The sequence below is a fragment of the Pagrus major genome, chromosome 21 (genome assembly GCF_040436345.1).
Source record: "Pagrus major chromosome 21, Pma_NU_1.0".
In the NCBI taxonomy this organism is placed as follows: domain Eukaryota; kingdom Metazoa; phylum Chordata; class Actinopteri; order Spariformes; family Sparidae; genus Pagrus; species Pagrus major.
In genome coordinates, this window is record NC_133235.1 from 14,362,212 (window position 1) to 14,385,771 (window position 23,560).

The 23,560-nt window shown below is 37.0% G+C and overlaps 2 protein-coding genes across 2 annotated transcripts; both read right to left on the bottom strand.

The window, feature by feature from the left end:
• Nucleotides 1-5,785: 5,785 nt before the first annotated feature.
• LOC141017028 (SLAM family member 9-like) lies at nt 5,786-14,400 on the bottom strand. The gene is made up of 4 exons (XM_073491648.1): nt 14,349-14,400; nt 6,958-7,278; nt 6,589-6,873; nt 5,786-5,970 (listed from the first exon to the last, which is right to left on the bottom strand). The coding sequence occupies exons 1-4, from the start codon at nt 14,398-14,400 to the stop codon at nt 5,786-5,788; spliced, it is 843 nt and encodes a 280-aa protein (XP_073347749.1).
• Nucleotides 14,401-16,675: 2,275 nt separating this feature from the next.
• LOC141017029 (SLAM family member 5-like) lies at nt 16,676-23,560 on the bottom strand. The gene is made up of 6 exons (XM_073491649.1): nt 23,503-23,560; nt 22,569-22,877; nt 22,209-22,487; nt 20,517-20,612; nt 20,042-20,085; nt 16,676-18,463 (listed from the first exon to the last, which is right to left on the bottom strand). Exons 1-6 carry the CDS (start codon nt 23,558-23,560, stop codon nt 18,224-18,226), a joined length of 1,026 nt encoding a protein of 341 aa, XP_073347750.1. The 3' UTR covers nt 16,676-18,223.

The following is a 23,560-nucleotide window of genomic DNA, read 5'->3' on the forward strand; positions in this document are numbered from 1 at the left end:
TCCATTATCTGCTCGTCGATTACTCATAATCAGTGGCCCTGAAAAAAAACACACAGACAAAACAAACAATTGGTTGACCTCTGAATCATTTATGCACACGTTGACCATTACTGTGCTGTAAGGTCTATTCCAATAGACATTTCAGGTCTTTGAAGGTGTACAAGGCACTTTAAAGATTCTTTATGTGACTGTATTCAAGTCTTATGTTGTGCTACGACGAGGCTAATTATCGTTATAGATACAATTTTGGTATTTAGGTAATTTATTAAAATGTTAATCTGCAACAATTTCTCCATTTACAAAACATTCTAATATCTGGTTCCTTCATAGTTATGAAGTATAAAGGGTGACAGCCATACATAGGCTATGCTATATTCATGGGATTTAATTTAAAAAAAAGGTGATAAGTTTTTGTTTGTTGGTTTTTTCCTTTATTTTAAATCTGATTGAATGTGTTTGTTATGATTAATGATTGCAATGCTTTTTTGTAATTAGGTACAACCAGAACATCTACAGTGTGTTCTTGATGCTGTCACTAATATGTTTAAATCGAAAACATAGTGCCTCCGGCCCTGACTATTGCCCACACAGAGGCAGAACAAAGAGTTCTCAACCAACCAATCTTTCAGTACATGTTAGAGCCGATTTTTCAGTTTGTATGTATCCCTATCGTTTAAATTTGCCATTTCGTAGCATGTGCAAGTGTTTATTAATGGATTAATATCTTCAGTTTCTTTATGTAACAATTGTAAAAGCCTCAGTGGGCTTTACAATCTGTACAGTAAGCGACATCATCTGTCCTTAGACCCTCGACTCAAGTGAGGAAAAACTTGCTATATATATATACCTGTATATATAACACATTCTTAAGTTAAAGGTACCCTGAGTTTTTGACCACTTGTCGGACTGTAGAGCTGTTTTTCTTTTTTTTTATGAGTGGGTCCCTGTTTTGTTTGTATTGAGCAGTGTGAAGCCCACAGGGGGACGTGCACATTCGACCAGCTGATTTTATGTTATTGATGCACAGACAAGGCCATGTTAGGAAATACTTTTGTGGGGATGATGTATGGAAAAACAACAAAAATAAGTTCTACACGTGTAAGACCAAGACCAACAACATAAAAGAAATAACCTTGATCACACTATATGTGATACTGCATGTGGTCTTACTTATAATATTCTTAAAAGGATTGCATGTGTTCACTTATAATTCCCAACATTTGTTTTAGCATGTTTTTAATTTTTGGGTGAACTCAGTGATGCATTTTTGCTACATGCACCATTATTGGACACTTATTAAAGCCTTAAACTCTTATGTTTTTGCTGATTTTGTGAATAAGTAAAAGCTGAAATATGATGTGTCACAGACTTTTGTTCCCCCTCTTGTATACTGCTAACTGTATTTCATTGCCTCTGTACTTGTATTCAGTGCAATGAAAATAAATCGAATGAATCAAATCTAAATAATCTTGTTTAATATTGTTGAGTTTTTAGCAAGGAATCGATCAGAGCTTCTGCTGAAGGAAAATAAGAATATTTAATGATACTTTGCTCAAAAAATACCAGTGATGTTGCATTCATGTTAGAATACTTTACTGAAGGCCTCTTCAAGTCTACAATAAAGAAGTATTTGCTTCTAAAGTTGTTATAAATTGGCAAAGAAGGTGAGGACCCAAATGCAGACAACACAGGAGGCAGGATAGGGGAACAAAAGGTGAGCTTTATTTAAACAAAGCTGAAAGATACAAAAACCAAGAGATCTAGAAAAACCAAAAATGAGTCACAAGGACAAAAGACAAAGTAGCAACAAAAAGCTTAAACAAAGTGCAACAAAAGCAAAGTACAAATCAATGAAAACTCAAGGAACACAAATCAGAAACATACCAACGGGGAGACACAGGAGGAGACACCGGAGGAGGAGACACTGGTGGGGAACACAGAGTGGCATCACGGGGGAAGACAGAACAAACTGACAAAGACATGAGGGAGAACAAAAAATATATACACACACACTAAGGAGGGGATCAGGTACAGGTGGAGTGAGGCGGGAAAAGGAAAGGTGAGGGAAAGGAACGGAAAAACACTGTAAGGAGGAACAGAAAAGCAAGACGGGACACATGAGGGCACAATTTCAAAATAAAACAGGAAACAAGAGAACATAAAAAAACAGATCATAACAAAAGTGGATTTTCAAAAGAATAAATTCAATTCTATCGGTAAAAACAATGATAACACTGTAATAGGCTACATGAAAATGTTAAGACCAGAAACGACTTGATAATCAATTAATTGTTAATTAATGAATAACTGTTTTTCAAGGACTATATAGATATTGATAAGTTACTAGACAACTGACTTGGACTGGGAGATACTATGTTAATGAATCATTAGGTAATGATTAGTTTCATAAATACCTGTGAGTCGACATACTGAACACTTTCTTCATGAGTTACTCCTGATCAATATGAACCAGCTGCTGGGAGGCACAAAGTAGTTACTACTCATTAATTACCAATTAGCCTAAATCATAAGTTTCTGTTTTTGTGCGCCTCAAAGTAAGTGAAACATATTGCTATCCTCTTAGCTTTAAGCTAGGTGACACAACACATAGTCATTAAGTATCTTAAACAACAATGTATAAAATGGAGGACATAATAACAGAAGAACAAAACAACTCCTGCCTTCATGTTGTCTTTAGTCAGTGGGTCATCCCTTATTTTTTTCTTTGTTGAATTACAACTACATGCAATATGATGCAGCACAATGTCTAAAAATACAAAGCACACTGGCCAGAACTAATCTACACTTGTTCAGTTTTAGTGCCCATACTGCATGTTTATTTATGCCACACTAATTATTAGCCTAATAGAGTGGTGTAGGGATGACGTATTTTTGCAGCCTAACCTTGAAGTTAGTACTGAATTGGATTTCTTATTATTGCCAAAAATAAGCTCTGTGGCTTTAGTCCTCTGCTTTAAGTTTATGATACTAAAACGTTTTGTTCAGCAAGATACTATTCACAGATGAACACCACTTCTGTGATTTTCAAAGTGTAAATTAAATCGCTAGAAGTAAAAAGCTAATGTTGGGCACATGACTTCAATGTCACCACCACTAAGCGTCTTACTACACAATTACTATACACATTTTCTATAAACTGGTCAATGTACAAGTTGTAAAGTTAGAGTAAGAATAGCTTGTAACTAAAGTCGACCTGTAAAGACGGACTAGTGAGTAGATGAGTCTCCATGTTCGGTGTGATGAAGTTAAATATCTGTGACAACTTCTTGAGTCTCATTTAGTCACTTGTTAGCAACCGCTGTTTTTAAGACACGTGTAATTTATAATTAAATTGTGTGACATTTAATGATGTATTTTATGTCGCAAAACAAAACATGTAAATATCTTAATCTGTAGTAACCACAGACTATATTTCAGTTACTTAGAAGAAAACCAATTTAAATCTAGATCTAAATCTATTTTGAAACGAGAGAACCGGAAATGCAAAAATGCTAACTGATTTCTAGGTACAGACTACACCACTCTGTGATGTTCAACACTATTGAGCTTATTAAGAATAATGAAACATAATCCTGGACTATTTTCATATTTTCATAATTCATAGCACACTCCCCACCCCAACAAAGAAGAAAAAAGAAAGGTGTTTAAAAAGAGACTTATAACTATAGACATACATATACACACAGTATGTGTGTATTTATGTATGTATGTATGTATGTATGTATACATACATACATACATAAATACATACATATCTATACACAGCACATATGTACATGCAGATAAATACCTAAGTACCCATATATATTCATATATCCACATAAATATACACACATACATATATAATATAAATAATAATATCCATACCTAATCTGGGGTTTCAAGATTTCATCTTGACTGAAACTGCCCATAATACTGGTACAAAGATAATAGACTAAAAATGCTCTTCATGATGTTTGAATTTATATATCAGATCTAACCTGATAATACAAAGATGAACTTCTGAAAATGTCTGATGTTTAGTAACATTTCTTCATTGTTTTACAGCTATTTACAGAGAAATGTTTGTGTATGAGAAAAGTCTTTCCTGAGCAGAGCAGGTTACATGAGGTGTGATTTTAACTCTCAGTAACTGTGACACAAGGTGTGAGGGTGGGGATCGGTATGTGGAGTACAATTCCTGAGAATCATTTCAGGACCTGGGAGGCTTTTCTACTGAAGCATACATGCTCTCTGGCAGAGTGTTGGTTCTAGCCTCAGTGGTTCTTGTAGGTCCAGTGTGAGCCCCCAACAAGCTGTAGACTGTAGAGGTTGGAGAAGAAGAATCATTTGATGGATCCAGAGGTTGGGCTGCAGCTTCCACCTGGTAAATAAATCAGATAAAACATCTTCAGCAAAAGTTGTTTCCAATTTTTACTTTACACTATTTGTAAAGGTGTTATTATACTGTATTAACATGTGAAGTAATCTCACTATGATTAACCCCAGCTCATATGTCTATGGCTGTAAAACACATTTTAGGTTTTTCTTCAACAGCAGAGGGGGTGTGGGACATGGTTTCACTGTTTCTAAAAATGTGAGAACACCCTGCAACTAAAACACACACACATAAAGAAAGTGCCGCTTTGGCAACACATACAGAACATTACAGTTAGTAAAAACACTGCAAATTAAAATGTATTTGTTCTAAGACTGAAAATGAAGATTTCTGGTTCACGGTGAACAGTTTCCTTTGTTGCACTTTTCACTAAACTATGACATGAAAATTAATTAAAATTAAAAATCCATCCTTGCATGTAGCTTAGATTATGATGTGTGCCAACAAACAGAAGCAAAGGGAGGAGAAAATACATATTGTAAAATACCTAAAATACCTAATGTTAATCACATTGTTACAGTGTTGTCTCTGACTATTAAACGTTTTATTATTTTAAGAGTTTTGAGAACACAACACCTTCTGGAACATTTGTTTACTGTTTCATAAATTAGAACACAGTTTTGGAGACAGTGTCACCTATGATATTCTCAGAAATTGACCCTTTTTTTCTAATAATGCATTAAATTGATTTTAAAAAAACCTATGATTAAACACAGGTAAGCAACACATAAGCAGCATAAAGCATACAATGAAACATGCAGCAGTTTGAGTGGACTAATTGCCAGACCTCTGCAGCAGGTTTAGATAGATCGTAGTTTACCTCAGGAACTGCATACACTGTATTTTCGATGCTCTCTGTTGTTTCTGCAGGTCAGTCATAAAAAAAGACATGTTGCTTTAATTTACAATTCATTTTGAGAGCTTTATTTTTAAAAAAATATTTTAAGATTTTTAGCTTTTCTGTTGCTTAATTGAATTACATTTACATTTCTTGAGGTGCACCTCCATTGAGTCTGAATGCACAACAGCACATTTAACAGCCTCTATGTGTAGGATTTTTATATTGTGCGATGTTGTTGACTAACCTGGGATCTGATGCTAAGGATGAATGGGCTAAAGCACAAGGACAAGTGTAATTCTGAGATTGTCTCATTTTTCTGCAGTGAAAATCAGTTCTGGTTATAGAATAATTCAAAAGATGCAATAATTACTTCTATTACTAAATCTATAAATAAGGGCTTTAAGTTACACAGAAGTTTGGTACAACACTGACTGTGGTAAAGAATGAACAGTAGTGGATTCCTAACCATACGGTGTGTAGGGCCTGTGATATTGTGGATTAATTGCATTGCCTACAAACACAAAGGGGGTTTATGTGTATGTCAGCTAGGACACCGTAAACAAACAGTATTTTGTAGATCTTACTTTGCAATTCTGTGTTAAAATGCCCAGTTTGGACTTACGTTTTCTTCTCCATAGAAGATAACAACAGCCTGCTGCCGCAATTATGATGAGAAACAAAAAGGTGATGGAAACAAGCACAGCAACAATAATGTTGTGAGCTTTAGGATCTGTAAAAATAAACAAAACCAGTTTAGAAAATGATACCACATCTTGCCAGCCTGTCTTTTTAACATACTGTAATGGAAATAAGTCCTGTGACTTTACTGCAAGATTCTGATGAACATTAGTCATCAATGCATATTTTTATGATGTATTTTAATTTATCGAGTCGATTAAAAATTAAAAAAATCAACAGACTGAAGTTTTAATTATAAAACTGTGTTAGTAAAAAAGTTATCTGTAATAAGGAATCATTTAATGAGAGCCCAACTGAAAATTCATGTTTAACTTCATAACCTACTGAATACTAATAGATGAGGCTGATCATTTAAATTTTTTCCCAGCTGTTTGCAAGTTAAAAAAAACTTTGACTGGTTTAAAAAGATTCTATGTTCCTCCTCTACGTATACTTGTTGGGTTTCCTGTCCTAGAAAACATTGTTCACAGCAGTTTACAGTAAAAGAGGTCGTCTTGAGATGAGGTCAAAAAAAGCTAACAGGTTTTGGACAGCAAAACATATTTTTAAAATGGCAAAATTAAATTAAATTAATGATGCCATTTTTATTTCCATTATTATTATTATTATTATATTATCAACAGTTGGTTGTTTTGTTTTTCAGTCTCACCATCATGTTGGGAGCAGAAATCTTGAATCTTTGTCACATCTTTGGTCCAGCTGACTTGGTTGCTATGGTTACAGGCGATTGAGTCATTCACCAGGTAGACTCTGAGAGAAGCACCAGAGGTTGTGACCTCTGATCTCTCTCCTCCCTCCTGACTGCAGGTTTTGTTGTCACATGTAAAAGTGCTGCTGATGTGAGAGTCCTGTGTGCTGCAGGTCACAGTGAGGTTACAGGAGTCTGAGCTGTTGGACACAGAGTCCACTGTCAGCTTAACTGGAGACACTGGATCTGAGGAGGGAAAAAGGTGTGAAACGTTTTAGAAACATGACAGCAGAAACTTCATTTTAGTGTCTCAGATGTGAACAAACCTACCTTGAACTGTGACGTTGTATTCAGCTATTGTTTCAAAATCAACATCCCTGAACACTCGTGCAGTGTAAACTCCACTGTCTGTCTCTTGTAGATTCTTCAGTTTCACACAGTATTTTTTCACAGTAAACTCAATCCTTCCTTTGTAACCTGGAGGGACTTCTGGTTCTTTTGGAGGAAACCATTTCCAAAGTGAAACTTTATTACCACTTTTATTATTGAAGTTCCAAATAACAGCACTGTCCTCCAGAACATCAGTTTCATTGAGATTCAGCATCACATCCCCTCCCTTCTGCACAAACACAGGAGTCACAGCACTGGACCCTGTAAAAACAGTAAACACATGATACAATAAACATCACAAACAATATATGGTTATTTGGTCTATAGGCTGAATGTTACCTCATTCCTACTATATTTCCAACACATTGGATCATCAGTTCAAAATTATGAATTACCTTCAGCTCCTCATGACTTATCAATGGTTAGAAAATGTCTTTAAAATACTTCAAACTGACTTTGTTTGAATGGATGGAGGATTTTAACTAGTGAAACTGAGCTCCATGAGAGTAAGATGTTAATCAAAGTGTTTCTCATTTCAACATCAGTCTTTCGACTCTGTCCCTTTAGAAAACAGCACGCAAAAATCCTAAAGTATCTAGAAGAAGAAGAAGTGTGCATGTGAGGGGGAAAATTTGCATTTGGGTCTTCACAATATTTTTTCTAAAATGCAACGTGCAGATATTTTACAAAAACAAACATGACATGTGATTAGGGCTGAACGATTAATTGCATTTGCGATAATATCGCGATATGATAAAATGCGATTTTCTAACCGCAACTTGCACGATTACAAGGTGGTCACGTGACGCGAGCGAGTGTGAGTGGAGTGGAGAACTCGAGAGAGTGGAGAACTCGGCTGCATCAACTTTTCATGCTGCCCTTTAACCTGTTGCGCAATGGCCTCTGGCTCGACAGAACAGTCAGAAACTGACACAGCTGAGACTTTAGTCTCGAAGAGGAACAGCACGTCAGTGGTGTGGAACTATTTTGGTTTCAAAAAAGAAGATGCTGCGCAGTTCAGTCAGACTGCCATACCGGAGCTGTACAAAAAGTGCAAAGAGAAAGTCGCCGCGGTCCGCGGAGCTTAAAACGGTGGAGTTTTTTGCTACCACTACTGATATGTGGTCAAGCCGCACAGCTGAGCCTTACCAGAGTAGTATACCATATGTATGTATATATATATATACATATATATATAACTACATATTACCAGAAGTTATTTGTTTTTGATCTTTTCATGGATTCGGAAAGTGAAAAACTATTGATCTTCTATATCATATAGAGGCTAATTATTAATTTGACAAAATGGATCTGTCATTTGAATTTCCAGTTTTCTTTATCGTGGTGACAGCAGCAGCTGGTTGCCAGTTTTACCATTATGCTCCAAATTATTCATGACAATTTTGCAGCTCTTCAAAATACAGGATGTGTTCAGAGCATCTTTCTCAATAATGCTGCCCCCACTCCAGTCTCATCAGCATTATAAGTCTCAAGTTGACTCCCACTGCATACAGACAGCTCTCGTTTTCACTTGTTCTTATTATATACTAATTTCTGGAACAGACAGGGCAGGGGACAACTGCTCATGATTTAGGACTTTCCCACATTTTTCAGGATTTCTGGTTGCTCTAGTGCTGAGTCACAACAAGGCGCTCCCCTTGTTGTCAGACACACCTGGAGCCAAAAGTATAAAGCTCTGTGCATGTTCAGATGTAGAAATCTCTGTACATGCTTAACAGGAAACATTCATATGCGGTCTTTTCGTCAGAATTATAAAACCCCACATACGTCTGTTCCCACGTGTCTTTTCCTCATACACCTCAATCATCCTGAAATTTTACGCACGTGCACGAGCTGTCTAACCATCCCCACAATTCACAATAAATGGTGTTAAACACATATACAATCATCTGATTTACATATAAAGGGCCAGAATTTAGTTTAGTGTTGAGGAGAAATGGCGAAAACAACTAAGAAGCAGCTGAAGAAAAAGAAGAGTCATTTTACAGACTGTGAACTTGAAGCAACGATTGATCAATTCGACAGACGAAAACAAGTATTATTTGGAAGCTTCTGGCATCAACAACAAAATGAAGTAAGTGAAAAGGCAGAAAGTGACAGAAGCGGTGAACGCTGCAGCTAAGAGCTACAAACTTTTAACTAGTGGTCTGATTTTAAACGAGGCCAGGAGGCTCATATTTGCACACAGTGATAGTGTGCGAGTTCCTGTAGGAGGAGGGGGGATCCCCGCACTCCCTCCGATTGATGAACGGTCATCATCATGGGCCTGAACATCAGTATGGTCCTAGATTGCGCATTTGTCCTCTAGCAACACCAAAGTAGTCATTGTATGATGTGGCACAGCCATTACGCACGGCTACAGACCTTATATAGTGACGTTTAAAGGACCTGAAAATAGGTCACACCTAAAGGTATCCTCACTCCCCAATAACACAGGAAAATAATCTTTATTTATATTAAGATCATCATTATTATAATTATCATAATGCATAATGACAAACATTTACAGAAGACAGTAAAATAAGCTTAACAACTCGTGTACCCTAACCATAGCACAGCTAAGAAAATGTAGCTGTTATAGGTTGTTTTTAAAGGCACTGACAGACTGCCAGTTATTTAAAAATGACTCCAGAATAACACTGCTGCAATAAATGAAAAGGGCACCATTAAACTGCATTGAATATATAAAGGAAGTAAGCTGCAGGTTATGGTTTCCGTTCACTGTTGAGTTTCTTTGTGGTAAAAGAGAAAAAATTCTGCTCTGTCAAATGGCAGCTGCTCTTCTCACCCTACATTGCACCCACCTCCCACACATTAAAACATGACAGTCCCTCTTTGTCAACATTACTATGTGATATCTTGTAGCACTGTATATTTATTTAAATTTAAAAACTACCTAAATTGACATAACCTAATTCCTTATATGCACAGTCATACCTGTGGTTTTAAGTGCAAGAAGATACTTAGTACAGAGAAACTAACTTTGGAAGATCCTTATTTGATTTAGCTAACTCAGGCTGCTTGAGTTATTTTTATTGTCATTATTTCGACTCGCAACAGCGTTGGCTGGTAATGTTTTCAGATTATGACTGTGTTTGTCATCATGGTAAAATGTGGTCCTGGAGACACCTTTTAGGCGGGAACTAACACAGAAGTAGTTTTGAGTATTTTGCTATGTGGTTATATGTCTCTGTCTGTCTGTAGACAGATTTTATCAGCATGATATCATCACAAAAAACTTTACAGGTGTGCAGTTTAGATCAAAATGAAGGTGGAGTTCAGAGATGGGTGTCGTCCAAGAAAAGAGACCAGAAGTGGGGAGGTAGGATGGGGGAAAGCAGCATTTGACCATCCACTTTACAGCCCTGTCCCACATTTGTCTTAAGTTGCAGATCTCTGTATCCACTTCTAATCTCTCCTGTCCACTCTATTGCAGCTGGTTTTCAGTAGAAATGACTATTGATTTGTCATGGGTCAGACTGGTAACATGTTGATAGGTGTCATGGCTGCTGTGATCCCATCACAAGATAGTCTATAGTTATTATATTGGTAACACTTTACAATATGGTACACAAAAATGTGAGTAGCTACTGAGGCGTGAGTAAGGAATGAATCAGAAACGACTTGATAATTAATGAGTCATTACTGAGTGATTCCTGAGCAACTGTGGTTCAATGACTTTATAAGATAATGATGAGTTACTTCAGAAAAGACTTGGAGATACTATATTACACACATACTGACCACTTTCTTCATGAGTAGAACTATTAACCAGCTGCTGAGTGGCACAAACTATCCACTACTCATTAATTACTGATTACTTAATAATTAGTGTGAATGCTTCAAAGCATTCACACTATTGTTCTTCTGGAATTTATTAAAGTTATTAGTGTGAATGCTTCAAAGCATTCACACTATTGTTCTTCTGGGATTTATTATTATTATTCCGGATTCCGTACGTTTTTTGGCTTTCTTCTACTCCTACAAATTTTGAGCTACAGAAACCATTAAACTATCAAAATGTTCAGCTTGTTAAGGACATGATGGCGTGTATTTTTCTTTTTTCTATCTTTTATACTTTTGGAAATATTCAGCTTTTTCTGCAAAAATTTTCCCATTCATCCTTATGGGGATTTTTTCAAATTTCATTCTGCTACTACTTCAGCATACGTTCAGCTATAGAAACCGTTCAACTATCAAAATGTTCAGCTTTTTAAGCTCTTTCAGCCTTGTACTTTTCAGCTTTTTAGCTTTTCAACTTTTTCAAATATTCAGCTTTTTCAAAAAAAAAATTAATATGGAAGCAAATGGGAAAATCTTCAAATCCTCTTCAAAACTCATCCACTTTCAACCTCTTCTGCTCCCTCATACTTTGAGCTAGAGACACCATTCCAACTTTAAAATATTCACAAGACCTTGAACTATTGGTCATGTATTTCACTTTTTGAAAATCTTTTACGGTTTTGAAATAATCACAGTTTTAGTTTTAAGGATTTTTAACTGGTCTTCTGGTTTTATAATGGGTGTGTATTGCGTGAGCTAGAGTGCGTGACATCATCGCTAGAGTGGAGAGCAGCTGCAAAAACTTTAGAAAAAACTGTCTTCAGCTTGATTTGGGTCCCACATCTTTTACTTCACATAGACAATATATACATAGAAATGTAGGAAATCTTGTTGGCTTTCAGATGATGGTCTTATTTCAGATGTAGCACCTAAACTTTTGGCTGTAGAGGCCCTCGAGCAACAAGCACTCCAGCAACTCCCCCATAAGCCGCAGTGTTAACTTTGAGCCTAAATTTCTGGAGTGGAGCAGACGGTACCGGTTTTGTCTCTTGCTCTCGTGCCCTCATTTTTCACTCTACAGAAATAAAAAAGACATGACTGGGTTCAGCAATGTCTCCTGTTACTCACTGGATACATATTTTGGCCATAATCATTACACTTTTTTCTAGACCTGCAGGTGTTTGGGAGGTGTTTTCCCATTCATTCTTATGGGGACATTTTCAAATTTCGTTCTGCTACTGCTCCAGTATATGTGCAGCTACAGAAACCATTCAACTATCAAACTGTTCAGCTTTTTGAGCTCTTTCAGTCTATTACTTTTCAGCTTTTCAACCTTTTCAAATATTCAGCTTTCTGCCTTTTCAACTTTTTCAAATATTCAGCTTCATGTTCAGCTAGAGAAACTGTTCAACTATCACAATATTCAGCTTTTTCAGTCCATTAAGCCTTGTGCTTTTCAGCTTTTTCTGCAAAATCTTGACCATTCATTCTTATAGTTTTATGCATTTCCAGCAGCACGTTCAGCAGATTTCCGAAATCACTTCAGCTGTCAGCATTCACACTGTATTTTCGCAGGAAATGCAATTTTTCTAGTGTTCTTCTGGAATTTATTATTCCTGCTTCCGTACGTTTTTTGGCTCTCTTCTACTCCTACAAATTTTGAGCTACAGAAACCATTCAACTATCAAAATGTTCAGCTTGTTGAGGACATGATGGCGTGTATTTTTGGTTTTTCTATCTTTTATACTTTTTGAAATATTCAGCTTTTTCTGCAAAAATTTTCCCATTCATCCTTATGGGGATTTTTTCAAATTTCATTCTGCTACTACTTCAGCATACGTTCAGCTATAGAAACCGTTCAACTATCAAAATGTTCAGCTTTTTAAGCTCTTTCAGCCTTGTACTTTTCAGCTTTTTAGCTTTTCAACTTTTTCAAATATTCAGCTTTTTCAAAAAAAAAATTAATATGGAAGCAAATGGGAAAATCTTCAAATCCTCTTCAAAACTCATCCACTTTCAACCTCTTCTGCTCCCTCATACTTTGAGCTAGAGACACCATTCCAACTTTAAAATATTCACAAGACCTTGAACTATTGGTCATGTATTTCAGTTTTTGAAAATCTTTTACGGTTTTGAAATAATCACAGTTTTAGTTTTAAGGATTTTTAACTGGTCTTCTGGTTTTATAATGGGTGTGTATTGCGTGAGCTAGAGTGCGTGACATCATCGCTAGAGTGGAGAGCAGCTGCAAAAACTTTAGAAAAAACTGTCTTCAGCTTGATTTGGGTCCCACATCTTTTACTTCACATAGACAATATATACATAGAAATGTAGGAAATCTTGTTGGCTTTCAGATGATGGTCTTATTTCAGATGTAGGACTTAAACTTTTGGCTGTAGAGGCCCTCGAGCGACAAGCACTCCAGCAACTCCCCCATAAGCCGCAGTGTTAACTTTGAGCCTAAATTTCTGGAGTGGAGCAGACGGTACCGGTTTTGTCTCTCGCTCTAGTGCCCTCATTTTTCACTCTACAGAAATAAAAAAGACATGACTGGGTTCAGCAATGTCTCCTGTTACTCACTATATACATATTTTGGCCATAATCATTACACTTTTTTCTAGACCTTCAGGTGTTTGGGAGGTGTTTTCCCATTCATTCTTATGGGGACATTTTCAAATTTCGTTCTGCTACTGCTCCAGCTTATGTGCAGCTACAGAAACCATTCAACTATCAAACTGTTTAGCTTTTCAACCTTTTCAGCTTTTCAACCTTTTCAAATATTCAGCTTTCTGCCTTTTCAATTTTTTCAAATATTCAGCTCCATGTTCAGCTAGAGAAACTGTTCAACTATCACAATATTCAGCTTTTTCAGTCCATTAAGCCTTGTGCTTTTCAGCTTTTTCTGCAAAATCTTGACCATTCATTCTTATAGTTTTATGCGTTTCCGGCAGCACATTCAGCAGATTTCCGAAATCACTTCAGCCGTCAGCATTCACACTGTATTTTCGCAGGAAATGCAATTTTTCTAGTTAGTTACTCTTTTTAAAGTCAGGTCTGTAGCGTCAGCACTGTTCTCAACAGCACCGATACGGACCCAGGTAGCTCTGGTATAGTGCTCCAAGACACTTTGAAATGGTTGGTGTGCTTCAACATAAAATAGGGCCTTTTTTATCAAAAAAGATGTATATCATATTTGTATACATTGTTTAGGAAACCTAAAAAGACCAAAGCCAAGGATCATTTGGTCCTGATAATAAGTATTGACTTACTTGATAAATATATTTTCATTTTGAGTCAATCCCACAAACATGTTAATTCTCATTATAGAGCGACAGATGTCAGGATGATAAGTGTTTTGAAATCAAGACCCAACCAAGAAAAGAGAATATTTTTTAAAAATGGTTCAGAAGTTCTTGCTTTATTTGATCTTTAACCACGATGTTTTAGTACAGAGATACAACAACTAGATTTTGGAAGCAAAAGGAGGAAATCCAAACCATGAAATATTAGTAGAAAAAAGTTCTTACCTTGCGACAAATGTGCCAGAAAAACATAACATACAAGTGAAATAGGTCCCATTATAACTCATGTCACATACAGAATGAGGAAGTTTCATTTGTCTTTTATGCTGTGCCTAAAGGAGGAAGTAGAATTCAAAAGAAAAAAGAGCTACATATGGTACACACACACACACACACTTTAACCATTAGGGCACATTGCACAACCAGATTCATTTAACAACTGTTTAATAAACATTTCAGTCCTCACAATTTGTGATACTTGAGAATAACACTCCTCAATTAAGGTAAAAAAGGTATTTTTACACTATCTTTACGTCTGACACATTTACTGTCTCTTAATGGCCACTCCCTCTATGGCAGTACCACTGTTGAAAATCAGCTTGGACTGACCGCCTTTTGCTACATTTTTAGCATCTAAATCTGTTAGTGCACACCACAAAAAATGTGGGAAAACTCATTTTTACCCCGACAGGCCAAATTAAACCAGTCAACACAATAAAGGCATAACAATATTCACCCATAAGACATTTTTATCATGATTCTGTGCAACCATTTACATAAATGAAAGTATCTGGTTGTGATTCACAACAACAATGAATTTCAGGGATGAAAACAGAACTAATATTTCAAAAAGTAGTAATGGGTCAAATTGACCAAAACTGTTACAATATGGTAGGAAGATGATGACCCAAATGCAGAAAAAACACGGGAGGCAGAGTTAAGGAACAAAAGTTGAGCTTTAATAACTAAAGCTGAGAAATAAGCAAAAATTCAAGAAGTGCAAAAATGACTAAATACAAAGTAACAAACAAAAAACTACCACAAAGTACAAACCAAGTATAAAGTATAAAGTACAAATCAACCAGTAAACATGAAAGCAAAGTAGGAACAAAAAAACAGAAACATACCATGGGGAGACACTGGAGATAACCCTTGAGTTTACATGGGTGGCATCACAAGACGAACTGACAAAGACATGAGGGAGCACTATAAGACTATATCCACACACACACACTAACAAGGGGATGAGTTACAGCCGGAGTGAGGCGGGGAAAGGAAGGGTGAGACACTGGAAGGAAGGAAAATCACACAGAAGGAGGAACTGAAAAGCAACACGCTTTTCAGGGCACAATTTCAGAATAAAAAAGGAAATAAGAGAACAACAAAAACCAGGATCATGACAAAAACCATGGTAAGGAAACACACACTCATATTCATATACAGTACATACACATACATACACTAAATGTAAAAAGAAATCACAAGAAAAACAGATGGCCAAAATAATAGTTTATTTGAAAACAAATAAATACACACATCACAAAGATCATTTCCAACTCAGACAATGGCCATTTTAGATTTGGCTCTAAGAATGAAAGCAGTTTTTCGTGAGGGGCAAGTGATGAATTAGTTTGATCTAAGTTTTAAAAAAATGTGTTTGTTTGTTTTTTCTTTCATGACAGTGAAACCCAGTGAATTTTTTTTTTTTTAATGTTTGAAACAGTGAAATTTTCTGGTCAGGGGGGTGTTTGAGTGGAAGGGACACAAACAACGTATGCACCCCTTACTTGCATGGAGCCCACTGGTAACTACGACTGTGAGGCACAGCAAAACATTTCTTCTGATTTTTTTTCCCACTCAGGTTCACACATGAAAAAAGAAAATCTCCTGAAATGTTTTTTCCACTCTGTTTCAGAAAGGACTTTTTTTTTTCTCCTGATTTTATTTTTCACTCCACTTTTCACTTGGTTTCAACCAGTTCTCAAGTCACAGGAGAGAAATCACTTTGGATCAGACTTAAAAAATGGATCACCAGAAAAAACAATGTCTTCACTTGTCCCTCAAGGCTTCTGTTTTCCTCAATTATGGTAATAGTTATAAGTAATTTTTACTCTATCTTTAAACATTTTCTATCACTTAATGACCACTCCCTCTATGGCAGTACCCCTGTTGAAAATCAGCTTGGACTGACCGTCTTTTGCTAAATTTTTAGCATCTAAATCTGTTAATGAACTCCACAAAAAATGTGGGAAAACTCATTTTTACTCCACCAAATTAAACCAGTCAACACAATAAAAGCATAACAATATTCACCCATAAGACATTTTTATCATGATCCTGTGCAACCATTTACATAATTGAAAGTATCTGGATCTGATTCACAACAACAATGAATTTCAGGGTTGAAAAGAGAAATAATATTTCAAACAGCACAAAAGTAGAAATGGGTCAAATTGACCAACAACATGGTTATGACACATACTTATATACTACATGTACAGTACGTACACACTAAATGTAAGACAGAATCACATGGAGACAGAAAAAACAGATAGCCAAAATAATAGTTTATTTGAAAACATAAAAATACACACATCACAAAGATCATTTCCAACTTGGACAATGGTAGCCATTTTAGATTTGTGGCTCTTAAATTTTTAACATTTGCATTCAAAATTAAAGCAGTACCAATAAGTAGTAAATCATAAATAAAAACCTATCTTTGTTTACTATCTACTATCTGAGGCCTTATAGAATATTCTCTATAAGCGCCACAACAACTTCAAACACATGAAATGCTTTTCAGTTCACAGCAAGAACATACCTGGATTTTTGCACTTAATTTTTACTGTCTCCAAATAAAATATTTGTATTACTTCTCTGCTGTGTTCATATCTTGTATACCTTGCAGTGATCTGACTCGTCTGGTTTTATCTCAATACTAAGGCAGTTTCTCAACACTGTCAGAAAGCAGCCTCATGTTCTCCCATAATGTTGCCTTCTGTGTAGCTTGAAACCATGTAGAACCAGCGCTGTGGGCAGGTACTGACCAGCTTCGAAGCCAACTCTCAACATTTGAATCCAAATTTGAGCCATTCAGTCCAATAAAATTTGGAAAGTCTAAAAGAGCTGCAAGATTAAATCCTTTTATCTCTATTCAAGTTAGCCAGGCACTAAACCAGAAGTTAGTTGGTTTAAGTGTCTAGTGCGCACGCTCTATGGACCCCACAATGCAGAAGAGCCGGGAAATTTTATAGCAGGGAAGTCGAGCCAACTACTTGTCAACGTCCTTGACTTTGACTTCTACATTTTACTTTTTATCATACAATTTTCTTGCATATCAGCAGTTCTCACACGCCACCAGTCGTCTTTTCTGCCCACTCCATATCACAGCAGTGAGGCAAAGGCGGCATGAGTCGCACCGAAGTGCTGCCTGCTTGCCTTCACTGCAGAGCTCCAAGGCCGACTTGCAATCTGCAGTGATCGTTTCGGCATCTCAACTCTTTATTCTGCATTCCAAGAATGAATTAGGCAAGAAAACACACTGATAATCTATCAGAGATAGCATCACTGCTGTTTGTGATTGTGTTTTGACATAGGCCTACGGTATTCCTCAGAGATGGGCAAATTCACACTGAAGAAACTGAAACCCCTCCCAGCAGATCATCACATAAGTAATTGGTGCTCTTTGTCCTGCTTTTCCAGGGAAGCATAAAAAGCTTCATGTAACAAATCCATTAAGTTATTTCAGAGACCAGCTGTATGTGTGATTAGAAAAGAGCAGTGGAGCAGAACTGACCAGAAGAAGGCACTTCCAAGCTACCTCGTCAGTAGCCAGCATGTGAGTGTGTGAGGGTACCGGCACTGATTTTTTTTTTTTTTTTTTTCATTTTTTCCAAGCACTGTCTAGAAACCATTCCAAAATAAAAAAAATTGTGGTGTTTACGGGACAAATAAGTCTTTGAGGAATAAAAGAAAATATTTCATATTGTGTTTTACGACCAGACATGGTCGCAAGAGGCTCCAGCGTGCCCTGTGTGCCAGCATGTTAGAAGACCTCTGGCTGAGGCAGAATACAGTGTAGCATCCAACATTTACATTTAGTCCTGTACATCATTGTCATCCATGTTGTTCAGCTCTGGGTGTTTGTTCTGAGGGGACCTGCATTTGGTCTTAGCAGCTCTGTTAACCTGAGCATACACGGTCTCTGGCTGAGGGGTGTTTCTGGGGGGTTGTTCAGGTCTTGTTTGAAACTGCACCAGGCAGTAGGTGGATGTTGGAGAAAGACCTGAGACCTCGTCTGTAGGATCCTGATACAGACTTTCTGTTTTAGGGACGTCCTAAAAATAAACCAGATTACCTTGTTAGGAAAATTAAATGCCTGCCATTATTTCTTTGCTGTACATAGAATATATCCAAACTTGTGGTTCAAAGATAACTCAATCAGCAGGTTTGAATTTATGGATCACAGTACATCTAGAAATTCTTCAGATCACAACAATACATTGGAACACAAGGAAGCAGCACAAAGAGATATCTGCATGTAAGTGTGCAGCCAGCAGCCGACTGGGCGCAGCCGTTGGCGTAGCAAGGAGATGGATGTCATTTAGATGAGAGTGAAGTGTGATAGTTGTGGCTGGCCAATGTATTAGGAAGGCTAGATTTTTTGTTACACTTAAACTAACAGAGATTTAGATTTTAAAGCACGTATTTATCAGAGATGGGCAGATGAAGCTGCAAAGCTTGTGTCACTTCTGTTTCAATGCATCGTGCCAGAGCTTGCATTTGAATTAATGACACTGGATCACTTGTCTGAAGCTTCACACGTCACCTGTGCTTCATTCAGTGTGACCATTTTAAAAGCTTAACTACTGGTTGGCACATTAGTGGGATAAGAGGAGAGCAGAATAATTGAGAAATGTAGTGATCTACATTAGAAAGACAAAATCATAAGCAACAATTCCCTGTGAAATCGAGTAATGATTTGATAAAAGTAAGGTTTAGTTGAAGGTGCACTGAGTGGTTTTGGGGAAGACATTTTAATCAGAAGCTAAAGATCTTCATTGACTGATCTTTATATCTAAACAAACTAAATAAACACACTTTTTTGTTTTCATGACTGAATAAACTGAATAAACAAACTGACCTTAAAGGACAACACAATTTCATACTATATTACTTTGTTTATATGTGGCGGACCCTGCCATCTTTCTGGCTTCAGACAGTGTTCTGGGACCTTATTTTCCTCTGAGAACAGCTTGTTTACTCAGTTATGGAAAAAATAAATTCTTCTGAGTTTCTATTATTATTTTAATAATATTGTAAATAATACAATTCTGAGTTTGAATGAATTTCAGTCTCACATGTGACTTGTATGAAATGTCACATAAATATCAACGTTGAACTGTAAAAACATGAGCCCACAGTGGCACTCGGACTAAACTACACCATAAGGCACATTAATGTTTCATGTCAGGAAAAATATTTTATCTGGGCCTTTTATTATTTTCACTGTAACAATTTGCACAATAACATCTATATTTCCTGATGCACTTCTGAAAAGTAAACAGATTTAATGAGGTTTCTTGGACTGTATTGCACACATATAATGATGAGACTATGAGGCACACTATTAATAGCAAGGTGTGGTGATGGTGCCTCAGCCCCAGTCTGTAAGGGCTGAAATACATTTAACAAGCCACCAGATGTCATTGTGTTTCCTGGAAGCTCCAAATCTTTTTAGAAAGAAAGCCTCAAAGCTTCATAAGCTATTTATGAAAATCGAGCCTCATCGTTGATCTACTCAAAATGTGAAATTCTGTTCCTCAGTTCCTCACTGGCAATGCTTAGAGAGTTATGTAAAAGAAAAAAAAGAAATAAAAGAAAATAAAATAAAATAAATAAAACTTGCTGCTTACCTGAGGAACTTCATATATTGTATTTCCGTTGCTCTTTTTTTTATCTGTAGGTCAACCATAAAAAATAATGAAGAAGTTGATTTGATGGGTAACATTTCCCTTCTCTCTTCTACAAATTGTGAACCTAATAAACAAAGACGATATTTTGAACTGTACTGACACAGAACAGCTCCGGGGGTCTCTGACTGACCCAGACTTACAGTAATGTTATTTTTCCAAAGACAAGATTAGCAGGGATGTTATCAGGGTATTAGAAATACTAATTTTACATTTCCTTTATTCATTGACTCGTTTCAGTCTTATCTCCATAAATGCTATTTTTTTCCAGCCTTCACATTGCCAGTATGTAGTCTAATCATACAGTGAAGTGTGTGGGTGTGAAGGGTGTGCCCTGCTGCAATACAGGATTTTTAGCTAATTGCAACTATTGTGAAGATTCTAAATACGCCGTACTGAAAAGCATGCTGGGACTTACAATATCTGCAAAGAAAGACAGAGCAAATGATCCCAAGGACAATCACAAGGCCAGCTGCTCCAATGCCAATCCCAGCCTCATTGGATATATTAGACTCTGTGAAGAAACCAAAGAACTAGATCAGAAATGTTGACTTATATAAAGATTGCAGTTTTATTTTTACAAATATTTCTAAAGAGCCAATTTTCACAGACATCTTCTTTCAGCCCCATGTAGCTTGAACTTGACCCCTCTGGTCTTAAAAGTACTGTCAGGATTTACTGAAATAACCCCGCCATCGTCCAATTTGATCACCAGGACACAGAAATAATATCTCAGATCTTGACTTTCAAAAAGGATTAGCTGCAAATCTTTTTCTGACCAGTAAGATTGGTGTGTTGACTCCCACAGTATTTGGTGACATATGGGTGATAATGAATGACACATGACAATGACAATTACAAAACTTCCCCTGCACAATGTAAATGCTGCTGTTTATGCCTCTTTTCCACACGGTTCTGTGTGTGTGAGTCAACCTGAAGTCCATCCATGGGAACTTCTGTGATCTCCAATGTGTTTGCAAAACTCTTCCTGCGATTCTTTTTGGCCCGAATATGCCTCGAAGTGAGTTGAGTGAAATATTGAACCTGTGTTGCATGTCCACAGACGTCCAAAAGGGGTCCTAGTCAGACATTCAAATATCAAACTTGTTCTGAACGTCCACGAGACGTACAAAAGTAGGCCTGGACAATCCGAACATCTCCCTGATGTCACTTGTTTGCTGGGAATATACAGGAGCAGCTCTACAATATTTAAGTTATGGTTTTGGGGACTGTTCAACAAGATGACGTCACTAACGCAACTGTTGGCTGGGTCTTTATAACTAAGTATAATTCACAGTCTTATATTTCATTAGTTTTGTGACAAACTGCAACTTTTGAGTTGAAAAATTGTCTTTTAAGTTGAGAAACATCGTACATGGCAGAATTCAAACGGAATCATAAAAATTATGTCTCATTCACTACCAGACAAAGTTTATCAAAAAAAAGTCAAATGGTGATCCACTGGAAGAGGCGCGACTCTGGCTCTTCATAGGTTGAGCGGGAGAAACACTGCTGCGCATATTCAGTTGGCCGCGTTACCAGGAAGTAAACCAAAGGCTAGAAAACTTCTTGGGTACATGTGTCAGATAAACAATTCTCATTGGACTGAATGGGCGGCAGCGTTCATGGTCTTATTCTATTTAAAATCTATGCTTATATGGACACGACAAAACTGTGGAAACAAGCCGTTTGAGCAGAGGGAGAGTGTGATTGGCTGGCTTTATTAAATGCATTCATGAGGAAAACAGCATGTGAAAACTATTGGACGCTCTTTGAAAAGCTTATGAGTATTTTGTAAAAATAACTAAAAAGTCTTTTGTGAGGCTCCTTTAGACGGAATAATGTTGCTAACTGGAAAACCATCCCATCTGTGCCAAGATCAATACCGTAAGTGTTGAGAGCATTGAGAGCATATAATTAATAGAAGCAAATAAAATGTTTACACATTAGGATAACACATAAGTAACTTTGTTTTTACATGACTCTTCATTGTGGCTGAACTGAACCAATCTGCCTCCAGAGAACTTTGTCAGGCGAAATGTTTGAATGGTTATGAGTAACTTTAAGCTGTCGATCACTATTTGTTTGCTATAGTGTCTTTTAATCTTACCTGGAGGTTGCTCACAGTGATGTTTAATCTCCAGCTCGACGCGTTCCAGGCTGACCTGGTTGCTATGGTTACAGATGATGACACCTTGCTTCAGGTAGACGTTCATAGAAGAAGGATAAGGTGTGCCCTCTGATCTCTCTCCTCCCTCCTCACTGCAAGTTTTGTTGTGACATGTAAAAGTGCTGCTGATGTGAGAGTCGATTGTGCTGCAGGTCACAGTGAGGTTACAGGAGTCTGAGCTGCTGGACTTCACTGTCAGCTTAACTGGAGACACTGGATCTGGAAGGAAAATAAACAGGTGTGAGGGATTTGAAACAGTGTGCAGCTGTGGAGCAACATTTAAAACGTTAAGAAACTTACCAAGAGCTGTGACCTTGTATTCAGCTTTAACTTCGTCTTTGTTCCCACTCACAACTGCAGTGTAACGTCCACTGTCAGCCTTTTGTACATTCTTCAAGCATAAAGTGTAATTTTGTATAGAAAATTCAACTCTTCCCTCGTAATCATCATAAATGAATGGTTCGATATTAGCACCTAATTTTACAATATTTGTATTGCCATTGAATTTCCACCTAAAATCATCGCCTTTTTTCAGAGCAAAACGTTCCTTGACATGCAGAATTAAATCCTTTCCTGTCTGCACAAACTCAGGAGTCCCAGAGCTGGTACCTGCAAGAAGAACAGACATCAAAATCATCTTTGTGTTTAAAGCAGCTGTAATCAACATGTCTACATTAACAATGTATGACTTCACTGCCTGTACGTGAAAGTTGTCGATCATAGTGAAAAACCCAAACAAAATTATCCCCCTTTAGCTCTACGGACCTCTACGTAAAGTGTCTGTCAGCTCATTGTTTGTTTCATGCAGCTGTTTTCAGCAAGAAAAGCTCTAAAAACATTTGTATGTTTTCTGCTCAGCAGCCAACAGCAGACTGAAAAAGTTTGTAACCAGCTGATGAGGATAATGAAGCACTTTGCAGCTAAAGACCTAAATATTCAGCCTGGTCTCATATCCGGGTTTTCAAATACAGACTTCTTGCCATGCTTCGCATACAGATGAACAAGCTACTCTTTAGCATCCATATGAGACAAACCAGGCTTTCAACTGACTCTAATGTAAATCCATTCGTGGTGATGTGAGACACTCTGTGTAGTACTTAAATTTTACACCATATACACCAACATCAGTCAAACATCAGCAGTGAAGTGTTAAGATATTGATTGTCTGAACAGTGCTACAGTACTGCTTCTAGAAAAGTCATACAACAGAATTATATATAAAATACTGTGTTACCTTGTGTTTCACATGATTGCAGCAGAGACACAGCAAAGAGCAGCACGACAGGCGTCAT